Source organism: Tachyglossus aculeatus, chromosome 21, assembly GCF_015852505.1.
Source record: "Tachyglossus aculeatus isolate mTacAcu1 chromosome 21, mTacAcu1.pri, whole genome shotgun sequence".
NCBI lineage: Eukaryota > Metazoa > Chordata > Mammalia > Monotremata > Tachyglossidae > Tachyglossus > Tachyglossus aculeatus.
Window position 1 is genome coordinate 19,295,947 of NC_052086.1, and position 14,337 is coordinate 19,310,283.

A 14,337-nucleotide genomic window follows, 5' to 3' on the forward strand; every position below is an offset into this window, starting at 1 on the left:
GCTAGCTGGGGCGGCCTTCTCCACCACGCCTCCCGTTCCCAGCGGGGCCCATGGCCCGGCACCGCCTCCTTCCCTCTTGGCCGGAGACTACGTGGGCTGCTGGAGATAGACAGACGATGCCCAGATAGTGCCCGGGTGCCCCCTTGGCCTCCTTGTCCCTGCGGGCCCCGGCCCCCCACGGCCTGGCTCGCCGGCTCCGGCCTCCCGCTCCGCCTCGCTCTAATAAATAAATTTCCCACCAAGGTCGGGGGCCGGCCTCACGGGTGCACAAGAGCATGCTGTTCCTTCTTCGTCACTGGAGCCGGGGAGGACGCGGGCAGGGACTGTGGTGTCCGGCCCCTGGGAACCTTGCTGGGAGCTCTCGGGACAGTTGAAAAGGTAGTTTCTCAGTTCTCCCATCTTCCTCTACCTCTTTCTGAATCACCTGCTGAGCTGAATAGAGCTGGGGAGGAGCGCACCGCTAGCTCACCCCTTCGGGGGGATGGTGGGATGGGGGTCATTTGGGGATTCTTGCTCTGGCAGAGCCCTGCCTGGGCCAGCCCATCGCCCCCCAGCTCTGGCTGACCGGGTGAACATCGGTATGGGCCAGAGCACCGCAGACCTGGAGGGAAGAGAGGAGGCATGGATCCCAACTTGTTCTTCCCAAGCGCTTAGTCCAGTGCTCTGCACACAGTAAGCGCTCAATAAATACGATTGAATGAATGAATGAATCCCCTTCCCAGAGGTGCACGAACAGGCAAACGCTGGGGTGCGGTGCCCTGCTCCACTGGGGGGTGACCCCTCTGCCAGGGAGGCTCCTGCCAAACCTGGCCCTTCCCCTCCAGCCCCCAGGGCAGCTCTGAGCCATGCGGGCCACCCAGGCCGGGCAGAGGGACAACGGGGAATGTGAGGGCAGCCGAGGGCCCGGGCTGGCTTCCTCCCCGGGGCAGAGAGGACAGCTAGGCTGCTGAGGCAGGAGACTTGGGGGTCAGGAGCCCCAGGAGCCCCAGCCCCCTTTTCATGGGTGGCAAGTGGAGCCAGGTAAGTGCAACCCTTACGGGCTGGGAGAGGGTCAGGGGAAGAGCCCCTTCCCTATTCACATGGTTTTCAAGTTTTCCTCCTGCCTCCTCCGTTCTCTCCTCTATCTAAAACAATGGGACCATTTGTAAAGTCGTCCGTGGTACTCCTCCTCCCTATCTCCCTCCCCCACCATCCCACCCTCCTCCATCATCCGGCCCTCCCCCACCACCCTGCCTTCTCCCACCATCCCACCTTCCCCAAGACCCCTGCACTGGGATCCTGGTCCCCAGGGCCCAGGGGCAAGGGTCCCGATCACTTTTGGGGGGGAGAAGGGGGAAGTGGGGGGAAGCAACCTCAACGGAGCTCTCTGGAGGGAGGGAGGAAGGGGCAGAGCAGGATCTGAGATGACCAGGGCTTCCCCGATGCCCACACCAGTTGGGCGGGGGCAGGGGGAGCAGCTCCCCCCTACCCGAAATACTCAGTGCCCGGGCAGGGGAAGTGCGAGATGTTTGGGTGAGGCCGAGGAAGGGATCTCGAGTGCCCGCTCTGAGCTGGGCCCTCCCGGGGGGTGGCCTTCGCCCTCTGACCACCTCGGGGCTACTGGCCGCCGCTGTTGGGGGCGGCGTGGGAAGAGAGGGCAGGGGTTTCATTGACGACACGGCAGGAGTCTGGGAGAAAAGCACCAGGAGGAGGCCCCAAAGCTGATCCTTCACTGCCCTCTTACAAGCTCTCTCAGCCTGGGCTTCGTTCTGACCACCGGGGCCCGCGGGTGGTCACCTCGCACAGCACGGCTGGGAGAAGGGGGCCGGGGCGGCCCGGCCCCAAGAGCTCTCCACGTCCTCTCCCCCGGCCTCCTCCGCCGCCCCCTCCCCGGCTCCGTCTTCTTCCTTCTCCTCTGCCTCCTTCTCCTTCCTCTCATTGTCGTCGTCGTCGTCCTCCTCCTCCTCCTCCTCCTCCTGGATCCCGGGCTGGTGGCCCCCGGCCGGCTCGGGGTCGCAGTCGAGGGCCTCGTAGATGGTGGGCAGCGTGGTCTGCTGGCTCAGGCGCTTGCGCAGCCCGACCAGGAGCGGCTGAGGCATGGAGGAGACGTCCACGTTGTTGCCCAGGTCCACCCAGGCCAGCGAGGGGAACTTGTTCATGTCCTTGACGGCGTCGGTCAGCTCCTTCATGGTGGCCCGGGTCAGCCGGTTGCCGTTGAGGGAGAGGTGGGTGAGCTTGGGCAGAGCCCACAGGAAAGGCATGAGCAGGCGCAGGAGCTCGTCGCTCAGTTCCGTGAAGCTCAGGTCCACCGTGGTGAGGCCGTCCCCGTTGCTCTGCAGGTAGTAAGCCATGCGGTGGACGTCCCGAGCCGTGAGGGGGATCCCCGACAGATCCACTGACTCCTGGCTCAGCTTCTTCTGCAGGCTGCTCTTCAGGCTGAGGGGGCAACCGGAGAGGGATGCTCAGGGGGGCGGCCCGGACTAAGCCCTCCTTTCATCATCATCATCAATCGTATTTATTGAGCGCTTACTATGTGCAGAGCACTGTACTAAGCGCTTGGGAAGTACAAATTGGCAACATATAGAGACAGTCCCTACCCAACAGTGGGCTCTTCTCCCACTCCCTTCTGCATCGCCCAGACTTGCTCCCCTCATTTATCCCCCCTCCCGGCCCCACGGCACTTCTGTCCACACCTGTCATTTATTCATTTAATGTCTGTCTCTCCCTCTAGACTGTCAGCTCGTTGTGGGGAGGGAATGTGTCTGTTGTATTGTACTCTCCCAGGTGCTTAGTATAGTGCTCCGCACACAGTAAGCGCGCGATAAATAGAATTGACTGACTGACGGGTTGAGGGAGGGGAGGATGAGGAAGGGCAGAGCAAGGAGGGCCACTGGGGAGCGGGGCTCAGACACTTGGGGGTCCCTCAGCAGGATGCTTGGGCTGGGTGGTTTCTCTAGGAACACTGATGCCCGGAATAATGATAATAATAATGGCATTTGTTAAGTGCTTACTGTGTGCCAAGCACTGTTCTAAGCACTGGGGGGATACAAGGTATTCAGGTTGTTCCACATGGGGCTCACAGTCTTAATCCCCATTTTCCAGATGAGGGAACTGAGGCACAGAGAAGTGAAGCGACTTGCCCAAAGTCACACAGCTGACAAGTAGCGGAGCCAGGATTAGAACCCATGACCTCGGACTCCCAAGACCGTGCTCTTTCTTCTGAGCCATGCTGCTTCTCCGCTTCCCACTTCCCAGAGTACCCACTTCCGTTCCTCCCCAAACCCCAAGTTCCCATTCTCCACATTTTTTTTTTGTTATTATGGTATTTGTTAAGAATTTACTATGGGCCAGGTAATAATAATAATAATAATGGTATTTGTTAAGCACTTACTATGTGCAAAGCACTGTTCTAAGCGCTGGGGAGGTTACAAGGTGATCAGGTTGTCCCATCGGGGGCTCACAGTCTTCATCCCCATTTTACAGATGAGGTAACTGAGGCACAGAGAAGTTAAGTGACTTGCCTGAAGTCACACAGCTGACAGTTGGCAGAGCTGGGATTTGAACCCATGACCTCTGACTCCAAAGCCCGGGCTCTTTCCACTGAGCCACGATGCTGTACTAAGCTCTGGGGTAGGTACAAGCTAATCAGGTTGGATACAGTCCACGTCCCCCATGGGGCTCACTGTCATAATCCCCATTTTACACATGAGGTAACGGAGGCACAGAGGAAGTGAAGTGACTTGCCCAAGTCACATGGCAGACAAATGGCAGAGCTGGGATTAGAACTCAGGACCTCTGACTCCCAGGCATATGCTGTTTCCACTAGACCACACTGCCTCCAAAGCGCTTATTAATAATAATAATGATGGCATTTATTAAGCGCTTACTATGTGCAAAGCAGTGTTCTAAGCGCTGGGGAATTTACAAGGTGATCAGGTTGTCCCACGTGGGGCTCACGGTCTTAATCCCCATTTTACAGAGGAGGTAACTGAGGCCCAGAGAAGTGAAGTGACTTGCCCAAAGTCACACAGCTGACAAGTGGCAGAGCCGGGATTTGAACCCATGACCTCTGAGTTCAAAGCCCAGGCTCTTTCCGCTGAGCCACGCTGCTTCCCCACTTCCCAAGCGCTTAGTACAGTGCTCTGCACACAGCAAGCGCTCAACAAATACGACGGAATGAATGAATGAATGAATCAATCATATTTATTGAGCGCTTACTGTGTGCAGAGCACTGCACTAAGCGCTTGGGAAGTACAAGCTGGCAACATATAGAGACGGTCCCTACCCAACAGTGGGCTCACGCTTATTGTGTGCGGAACACTGTACTAAGCCCTGGGAGAGGATAACGGGTGGGAATTAGACTTGGCCTCTGTCCCCTGGAGGGCTCACCATCTAGAAAGGAGACAGAGACGGTTACGGCATTGCACTGATCGGATTTTAGGGAAAAACGGAAGGGCAAGGTAGACAACTTGGTGCTCGCTTTTGCAAAAGGAACTCTGTGTTGCTCATGGAATCATTCCCGATCTCTAGTGGAGGAGCTTACAACCTAGTGCTTCCCCAGGCATCTCCCCAAAACTCCCCTATTTCCCTTCCCTAGAAAGGGGTGGGGGCTATTTTTGGATAGAGCAAACAGACAGAAGGACCGGGGGTCTAGTCTCGGCTCTGCCACTCATCTGCTGCGTGACCTTGGGCAAATCACTTAACTTCTCTGTGCCTCAGTTACCTCATCTGTAAAATGAGGATTAAGACTGTGAGCCCCGCATGGTACAGGGACCTAGTCCAACCTGATTATCTTGTATCTACTCCAGCGCTTAGAACAGTGCCTAACGCCTAGGAAGCACTTAAATACTATAAAAAGAAAGAACCACCTCTCCACCAGGATGGCACTAGTGCCTCAGACCCTGGAGAAAACACAGTCCAGTGCACCACAGATTCAGAAACAGTTTCCCTCAAGACAGTTGTGGGTTATCAATCAATCAATCAATCGTATTTATTGAGCGCTTACTGTGTGCAGAGCACTGTACTAAGCACGGGTTATCCAATCTCGTCCCTCTTACTGCCGACCTCTCACCCACAACCTGCCCCCGGCCTGGATCTCCCTCTTCAGATCTGACCGACGATCACCCTCCTCACCTTTAAAATCTTATTAAAAGCAAATCTCCTCCAAGAGGCCTTTCCTGACTAAACCCTCATCTCCTCTCCTTCCACTCCCTTCAGAGTTGACTTTGCACTTGGATTTGCATCCTATATCCACCCCCTCCTGCAATAAATAAATTATTTGTTAATAAACAATAGACATAACTATAATATATGCATATATAGTGATATAATATAAATAAATAATACATAATTTATAAAGAAAATTACATTTATTTATTTAAATAATAAATATATTTGTTTGTATTAATGTCTGTCTCCCTCTCTAGAGTGTAAGCTCATTCAGTCAGTCAGTCGATATATTTATTAAGTGCTTAGTGTGTCGAGAGCACTGTACTAAGTGCTTGGGAGAGTACAATATAACAACATAGAGTTGGCAGACATGTTCCCTGCCCACAAGAAGCTTAGGTCTAGAGAGAGCGTGTCTACCGACTGTTATGTTGTACTCACCCAAACCTTTAGTACAGTGCTCGGCATTCATTCATTCATTCAATCGTATTTATTGGCGCTTACTGTGTGCACAGCACTGTACTAAGCGCTTGGGAAGTACATTTTGGCAACATATGAAGTCAGAGGGCTTGGGTTCCAGTCCTTATTAGAGAAGTAGCGTGGCTCAGTGGAAAGCGCCCGGGCTTGGAAGTCAGAGGTCATGGGTTCTAATCCCAGCTCGGCACACACTAAGTGCTCAATAAATACCATTGCTTGACACATACTAAGCACTTAACAAATCCCATCATTATTATTATTACCACTGATTGACTGACTGATTGATTAATTGATTCCACCGGTCCACCAATGATCCTCTTCCTTTATGAGGTCTAGGGCTCTTGGCTCCTCCCAGGGAATCCAGCTGTTCCTAGACTTACAATTCCCAGAGAAAGCACCCGATTTGTCCAAGAACAACAGGGCCTTTGGCCAGTGGGTCTCTGGGACAGCTGGGGATCACAGGGGGGTGCCTACTGCCCAACTCCACCCCTGCCCTGTTCTGGGGCCTGTGCCCGGAGATACCGTTTGATATCCCCAAACCTCAAAAACCACAACTCCCAGGCCCTTGCCCTTGAGGCTCAGGGGAATTTTCCCGAATGCTGGGAAAATCTTAATTTAGTACAGTGCTCTCGACACAGTAAGCACTTCATAAATATATTGACTGACTGACTGAATGAGCTTACAGTCTAGAGAGGGAGAAAGACATTAATACAAACGAATATATTTATTATTTAAATAAATACACTTAATTTTCTTTACAAATTATGTCTTAATCTTAAAGTCTCCTGAGGACCTTCGCAGAGGATTGTTATACAAGGTACTCTGGGCACTTCCGAGCAGGGAAGCCAAGGTTACTCTGGGGTTGCTGAGCTGCCTGATTGGAAATGTTGATAACCTGTTTTCTGAAGAGGTGGAGCAGTGGCTTTTCTGGGCAATGGAGAATTTGGATCATTAACCTCGTTCATTCCAGAGCCGGTGTCGTCCCCAAAGTCCGGTGAGCCACTCAGACCTCTCACTCTCTTCTGCATCGCCTTGACTCGCTCCCTTTATTCACCCCTCCTCCCAGCCCCACACTGCTTATCTCTTATTTATTCATATTAATATCTGTCTCTCCCTCTGGACTCTAAATTCACTGAGGGCAGAGAATGTGTTTGTTATATTGTTATGCTGTACTCTCCCAAGCACTTAGCACAGTAAGCTCTCAATAAATACGATCGACTGACTCTCAGCCATCCAAACGCTTCCTGCAGAGTTGGCAAATGTGTCAGGAACCTCACGGTGCTTCTTCTGGGGACCCTTGACTTTAATATTATTTATCAAACCCTTAATGTGAGCCTCTGCACCGGATTAGGCACTTGGGAAGGTGCAATGGAATAAGTAGATGCGATATCTGATCTTGAGGAGCTAAAAATTTAGCTGGGGAGACCAATGGTAATATATAAGCCAGATAGAAGGAAAGATTAGACTAGGAGGAGTAATACAAAAGTGCTATGGCAGGGGTTCTTGTAAGCACTTGAATGCTTAGGTGGCATGAAAGCCCTGATGTGGGAGTTTGGGATATAATAATAATAATAATAATAGTCCCAGCCCTGCCCTGATGTGGGAGTTTGGGATATAATAATAATAATAATAATAATAATAATAGTCCTTGGTAAGTGCTTATTATGTGCCAAACACTGTAATAAATGCAGTTTGAGGATATTATAATAATAATACTTGTTAAGTGCTTACTATGTGCCAAGCACTGTAATAAATGCAGTTTGGGGATATGATAATAATAATAGTATCTGTTAAGTGATTACTATGTGCCAAGCACTGTACTAAGCACTAGGGTAGATATGAGATAATCAGGTCCCACATGGAGCTCACAGTTTAATCAATCAATCAATCAGATTGTTTAAGCACTTACTGCATGAGGAGTACTAAGTACATAGGAGAGTACAAAATAACAGTTGGTAGATGTTCCCCACACATAAGGAGCTTAGTCTAGAGGAGGGAGAATAGGTATTGAATCCCCATTTTGCAGTTGAGGAAACTGAAGCACAGAGAAGTTAAGTTGCTTGCCCAAGGTCACACATCAGACAAGTGGCAGAGCTGAGATTCGAACTCAGGTCCTTTGACTCCTAGGCCCAGACTCTTTCCACTAGGCCACACTGCTTCTCTATAAAGTGGAAAGATTAGACGTTAACCAAGGAAAGCCTCCTGATGGAAGTGTAACTTCAGAATGACTTTGAAGATGGGGAAAGCTGCGGTCTGTTGTATATGAACTTGTACTTCCCAAGCGCTTAGTACAGTGCTCTGCACACAGTAGGTGCTCAGTAAATACAACTGATTGATTCTACACCTAGTAAGTGCTCAACAAATACCACTGATTGAGCAAGAGGTCCGTGGTGGGAGAGACAAAAACGAGCATCTCCCCCTTTTAGACTGTGAGCCCACTGTTGGGTAGGGACTGTCTCTATATGTTGCCAACTTGTACTTCCCAAGTGCTTAGTACAGTGCTCTGCACACAGTAAGCGCTCAATAAATACGATTGAGGTACGGCAAGTAGGTTAGCTTGAGAGGGACAAAGAGAGCGAGCTGGGGTTTAGTGGTAGGAGAGAGTGGGTTGGTAGGAGGGAGAGAGCTGATTGAGGGCCTTAAACTTCTCTGCTGGGCAGGTGGAGTTAGGGGTGTTGTGCAGTTGTTCACTGCAAGCAGCCTCCCTTCTCCCCTACAAACTCTTTCACTGCTCTAGACTGAAATCTCATTGTGGACAGGGAACGTATCCCCCAACTCTGTTCTATCGTACTCTCCCAAGCACTTAGCATAACGCTCTGCACACAGTAAGCACTCAATAAAAATATGATCGATGGCCCAAATGGCAACTGTGCTGGCAGCCGAGGCGGTGGGAGCTTGTGTGGGGGAGAAACTTAGGCCTCTGACAGCCCCCGCCACCCGTCCCCACTCCGTCTCAATCTGCATTCCATAATAATAATAATAATAATAATGGCATTTATTAAGCGCTTACTATGTGCAAAGCACTGCTCTAAGCACTGGGGAGGTTACAAGGCGATCAGGTTGTCCCACAGGGGGCTCACAGGCTTAATCCCCATTTTACAGATGAGGAAACTGAGCCCCAGAGAAGTGAAGTGACTTGCCCAAAGCCACCCAGCTGACAATTGGCAGAGCCGGGATTTGAACCCGTGACCTCTGCCTCCAAAGCCCGGGCTCTTTCCACTGAGCCATGCTGCTTCTCTGTGTTCCATGAGACCGGATGACCCTTCTTTCGGGGTTGAGGATGCAGCAAACATCCAGAGGATAGTCAAAGCCCCAGCACCCAGGGAGGACTAAAAAATTCAGGGAGGAAACCTTGAACCTTGGACCATATTGAGGATTTGGCTAACTTGGGGATGGCCTCAGGGTAAGTGCTGGGCGGGGAAAGAGCTCCAGGACTAGGGATGGGGGGTTTTTAAAATGAGGGCCAGGAGCAAATCTATTCAGGCAGCCTCAGGCCTGGAGCGGGCAGGTCAGCATGCTCAGGGAATAACGATGGTATGTGCCAAGCACTGTTCTAAGCGTTGGGATCGATACAAAGTAATCAGGTAGCCCCACGTGGGGCTCACAGCCTTAATCCCCATTTTACAGATGAGGTAACTGAAGCACAGAGAAGTGAAGTGACTTGCCCAAAGTCACACAGCTGATAAGTGGAGGAGTCAGAATTTGAACCCAAGACCTCTGACTCCCTAGCCCGTGCTCTTAATAATAATAATAATAATGATGGCATTTATTAAGCACTTACTATGTGCAAAGCACTGTTCTAAGCACCGGGAAGGTTACGAGGTGAGCAGGTTGTCCCACGGGGGGCTCACAGCCTTAATCCCCATTTTACAGATGAGGTAACTGAGGCCCAGAGAAGTGAAGTGACTTGCCCAAAGTCACACAGCTGACAATTGGCAGAGCCGGGATTTGAACCCATGAATTGTGACTCCAAAGCCTGTGATCTTTCCACTGAGCCATGCTGGAAGGGGCTATGGAGAGGGGATGGGATGGTCCCCAGATCTGGAGAGGGTGGGCCGCCGTGCTCAGGGAAGGGGCTCTGGAGGGGGTGGGAGGGGAGATGGTCCCCAGGCCTGGAAGGGGCAGGCCAGCGTGGTCAGCGTGGTTGGAGAAGCAGCATGGCTCTGTGGAAAGAGCACGGGCTTTGGAGTCAGAGATCATGGGTTCAAATCCCGGCTCCGCCAATTGTCAGCTGTGTGACTTTGGGCAAGTCACTTAACTTCTCTGGGCCTCAGTTCCCTCATCTGTAAAATGAGGATGAAGACTGAGCCCCCCGCGGGACAACCTGATCACCTTGTAACCTACTCAGCGCTTAGAACAGTGCTTTGCGCTTAATAAACGCCATCATTCTTATTATTATTATTAAAGGTGGTCCTGGAGGCTTGGCCCTCCCGACTCGGGGTGTAGAATGCAGTTGTCCCACATACACCACATGTTCCCTTCCTGAAGGATGCGGGAAGGGTTGATGACCCAGGTGGGACTGGGCCCGGGGTCACCCAGCCGGCTGCTCCAGCATTGTTGGATGCTGACCTCAGGGGCCAAAGGCCTCTTCTCCCGTCCCTCCGGCACCCCCTCATTTCCCTCCAACCCGTCCCTCCCCCACCGGGCTCACCACGCCTGGGACTTCCTCCTGGGCAGGCTGTGCCGATGCCATTTGGAGTGGGGAGTCAGGTGGTAAATGAGCTGCCGACAGATCCGGTCTGAGGACTTCCAGGGGTCGTAGTCCTGCAAGAGAAACCTGGCTCAGAGCCTGCTTCGTCCTCTCTGCCCCGTGAGCCTCAGGGCCCAATTCAATCAATCAATCAATCGTATTTATTGAGCGCTTACTGTGTGCAGAGCACTGTACTAAGCGCTTGGGAAGTACAAGTAGGCAACATATACAGTCCCTACCCAACAGTGGGCTCACAGTCTAGAAGGGGGAGACAGAGAACAAAACCAAACATATTAACAAAATAAAATAAATAGAATAGATACGTACAAGTAAAATAAATAAAGAGTAATAAATATGTACAAACATATATACATATATACAGGTGCTGTGGGGAAGGGAAGGAGGTAAGACGGGGGGATGGAGAGGGGGACGAGGGGGAGAGGAAGGAGGGGGCTCAGTCTGGGAAGGCCTCCTGGAGGAGGTGAGCTCTCAATAGGGCCCTGAAGGGAGAAAGAGAGCTAGCTAGGCGGATGGGCAGAGGGAGGGCATTCCAGGCCCGGGGGATGACGTGGGCTGGGGGTCGACGGCGGGACAGGTGAGAACAAGGCATGGTGAGGAGATTAACGGCAGAGGAGTGGAGGGTGCGGGCTGGGCTGGAGAAGGAGAGAAGGGAGGTGAGGTAGGAAGGGGCGAGGTGATGGACAGCCTTGAAGCCCAGGGTGAGGAGTTTCTGTCTGATAATTCAGCACCTGGACCTTGAGGTGGGGGGGGGTCCCCAAAACAGCAGGAAGGAGAAAGCCCCTCCCGCAGTCTCCTGCTGTAGCGCCCACTCCCCGACAAAGCCCGCTCACCCCCATTATAAGGCTCCTGAGTTCTCTGACTTTGAGATAACCCCACAGAGTTTACCCTGACTGGCTTAAACACTTCCCTTCCTCTTTCTTTCAACTATTTCTGACATGGATAATGTGATGATAGCCCATTCAATTTAGCATGAGATAATGACATCTATGTAGCAGGTATAAATTACTTCTCTAGCAACGATAGCACAAGGTGCCCCTTGGCTGACTAGGATTCATTCATTCAATCATATTTATTGAGTGCTTACTGTTTGAGGAGCACTGTTTTAAGCGCTTGGGAGAGTACAAGAATAAACAGACATATTCCCTGCCCACAACGAGCTTACATTCTAGAAACCCTAGCATTCTCCTTCTAGAGGTTGCCTGAAGCACTTTAGTCTTCAAGGACCTATGCGATGAGCAGATGAGAAGTACATGGACAGATCTTTTGGAAACTATTACAGTTTGCGTGAACTAGAGGGAAAAGTTCTTCGGAAATGGTCCCCAAGGCACATGGACCAGCTGGCCCCGAAATGTCCTGTTCTCCGAGTACCGACTAGGTTTCCCCACAGCTCTGCAGAATGAGGAGCAGGGGGAGCCCCCCAGGAGTCCCAAAGGCTGATAAAGCTTTAAGAAGTGTGTGTGTATTTGTGTAGCCAGAAGGCAGCTTCCGTAGGCAGACTTCCAGAGTTGTAGGCGAGTGTCTCCTGAATTTTGGCTTAGAGAACGACTCCCCCGTCCCCATCCCCTCACCTTCCCTAACACCTCAAAAGTGATGGGCTGCCCCATTTTTTGGATCGTGGAAACACATGCACTTTACGAGATTTCCTCTGAGAAACTCTACTTCGTTGAGTGCTCTTTTGCTTAAAGCCTGCTTTTCACGGGGCCATCTAAAAGCACTAACCAGGGACTAGCTGTATTACACTGTTAGTGGTTGCCCACAGGGCTTGGAGCCCCTTAGGGCTAGAGGAGAGGGAAGTGATGAAGCTGAGATGGCTTTCTGTTTGAGTTTGCTTTCTGTTTGATCTCCAGTCTGTCAGAGTGATTTCTGACAGAGTGGGAGTCTGGATGGAGGGTAGAGTGGAAATGCATTCTTCAGACTCGGTCCCAGGCAGCCAGATGGGATGGAACTCTGACCTTTCCTAAGCAATTGGCTTTTTCACATTGTTAGAAAAACATGGGCTGTTCAGAACCCATGTGATGCAGTAATGTTGCTTGGTTTCATGGTTGGTAAGTATAGTACCAGTAACTACAGTATTGTCTGCTAATTCTGCTGTGTTGTAATAATAATTATAATTGTGGCATTTATTAAGCTCTTACTTTGTGCCAGCTTTTCAATTTGAGGGTGAGGAATTTAGGGGGGAAGAAGACTGAGAGGGATCAGGCTTCAAAGAGCTAATAGGCCAGAAATCTCCATTTCGACTTTTCTAAGCAGAGATTGGAAACTTTGAGGTCATGTCTGAGAGCTGGGATGAGCTGCCCTGGGTGCCCGCTTCAGAAAGCTCTATGGGCCGTTGTCTCAGTACAGTGGACACCTATGGGGCTTATAATCTAAGTGGGCAAGGACAGACCCATGGAAAACGGGAATAAGTTGTAAAGAGGCAGATATTAGGGTCCAAACTGCCCAGGAGGTGCCAGCTTCAACCCCAGAAGGCACTTTGGGCCTTCTCAGTCCCGAGTCTTCACCCCTCCCACCCACTGGCAGCTCAGAGTCTGAGGGCATCCCCGACCACCTGGGCAGACTGGGAAGGAGTGAGGATGCAGCTTGGTATTGCCAGTTCAGGAGGGCAGAGCCCATCAATGAGGGTGGCTCTCAGGAACTGCCCACAGGCTTGCATGCTAATGCCCCTTGGATTTTCAAACGCAGACCTTCAGTGAAATTTGGGTCATTGCAAATTCCTCCAGTCTTTCTGCCCCAAATGCGCCTGAGACCCTTTGCTCCATTCAGAAACCTGTGCCTTCAGGATTTGTTCGGTCCCGGATGGATTGGACCATATTCTCATCCCCAGTTTACCAGCAGCCCTCTCCGACTGGCTCCCAGTGCTTTCTCAGGGGGCGGTGGCCCCCCAAATAATGAGTTCTATCTGCCCTCCCCTACTCGCCAGCAGGGAACTCTACTTAATGGCATCTTGTGGCATTAGAAATCAGTTCTGGAGGTAAACTGGAATCTACTGGACTTAGCTCTGGTGTAAGGAAAAGTCCCAGAATGGGTGTTCCAGGGTGTTGGGGTGGTACCCCCACCGCATGGGGCTGGACTGGGGACAGACTGAGTCACCCAGTCCTCCTCCCTCCCCCTGCCCAGCTCCCTCTGTCAGGAAAGGCTTGTCCACTGCCCTAGGGGATCCTCCCAGCACAGGGCTCAGATCTCCCCAAAGAAGCCCGGGAGTCCAAGGGATGCTGGAAGCCCTCCACAGACAAGTACCGAGCCTGAGGGACAATGAGCTCATTGTGGGCAGGGATTATTACTCTTTATTGTTGCACTGTACTTTCCTAAGTGCTTAGTACAGTGTCTGTGCACAGTGTTTAATAAATACGACTGAATAATAATAATAATGGCATTTATTAAGCACTTACTATGTGCCAAGCACTGTTCTAAGCACTGGGGTAGATACAAGGTGATCAGGTTGTCCCACCTGGGGCTCACAGTCTTAATCCACATTTTACAGATGAGGTAACTGAGGCACAGAGAATAATAATAATAATAATGTTGGTATTTATTAAGCGCTTACTATGTGCCAAGCACTGCTCTAAGCGCTGGGGTAGATACAAGGTGATCAGGTTGTCTCACCTGGGGCTCACAGTCTTAATCCCCATTTTACAGATGAGGTAACTGAGGCCCAGAGAAGTTAAGTGACTCGCCCAAAGTCACACAGCTGACAATTGTTAGAGTCGGGATATGAACCCATGACCTCTGACTCCAAAGCCCGTGCTCTTTCCACTGAGCCACGCTGCTTCTCCGAATGAATCGAATGAACGAACCAGGCTACTAGGCTACACCCAACTTCCCCAAATAGGTAGTTCAACTCCTCCTTCTGCCCAGATTTCTTTTCCCTGTGGCTACTGACAGTTCCGGAAGGAATTCCTGTTATAAGAGCAGTGCTCAGCCTTGGGCCTGCTCCCGGGTCAGTCCCTGCGGCGCCAGCAGTGGCACTGTTCCCAGCCCTGCAGCTTCAGAAGTTCTCATTCAAT

The 14,337-nt window shown here is 51.4% G+C and overlaps 1 protein-coding gene across 1 annotated transcript in view; it reads right to left on the bottom strand.

The window, feature by feature from the left end:
* Nucleotides 1–1,253: 1,253 nt before the first annotated feature.
* The window catches only part of LRRC75B (leucine rich repeat containing 75B), a 47,407-nt gene continuing 34,323 nt past the window's right edge, over nt 1,254–14,337 (bottom strand). The window contains 2 exon segments of the mRNA XM_038763777.1: nt 1,254–2,415; nt 10,274–10,386. Of these exon segments, the coding sequence (XP_038619705.1) occupies nt 1,773–2,415; nt 10,274–10,386 (756 nt within the window). The 3' untranslated portion in view covers nt 1,254–1,772.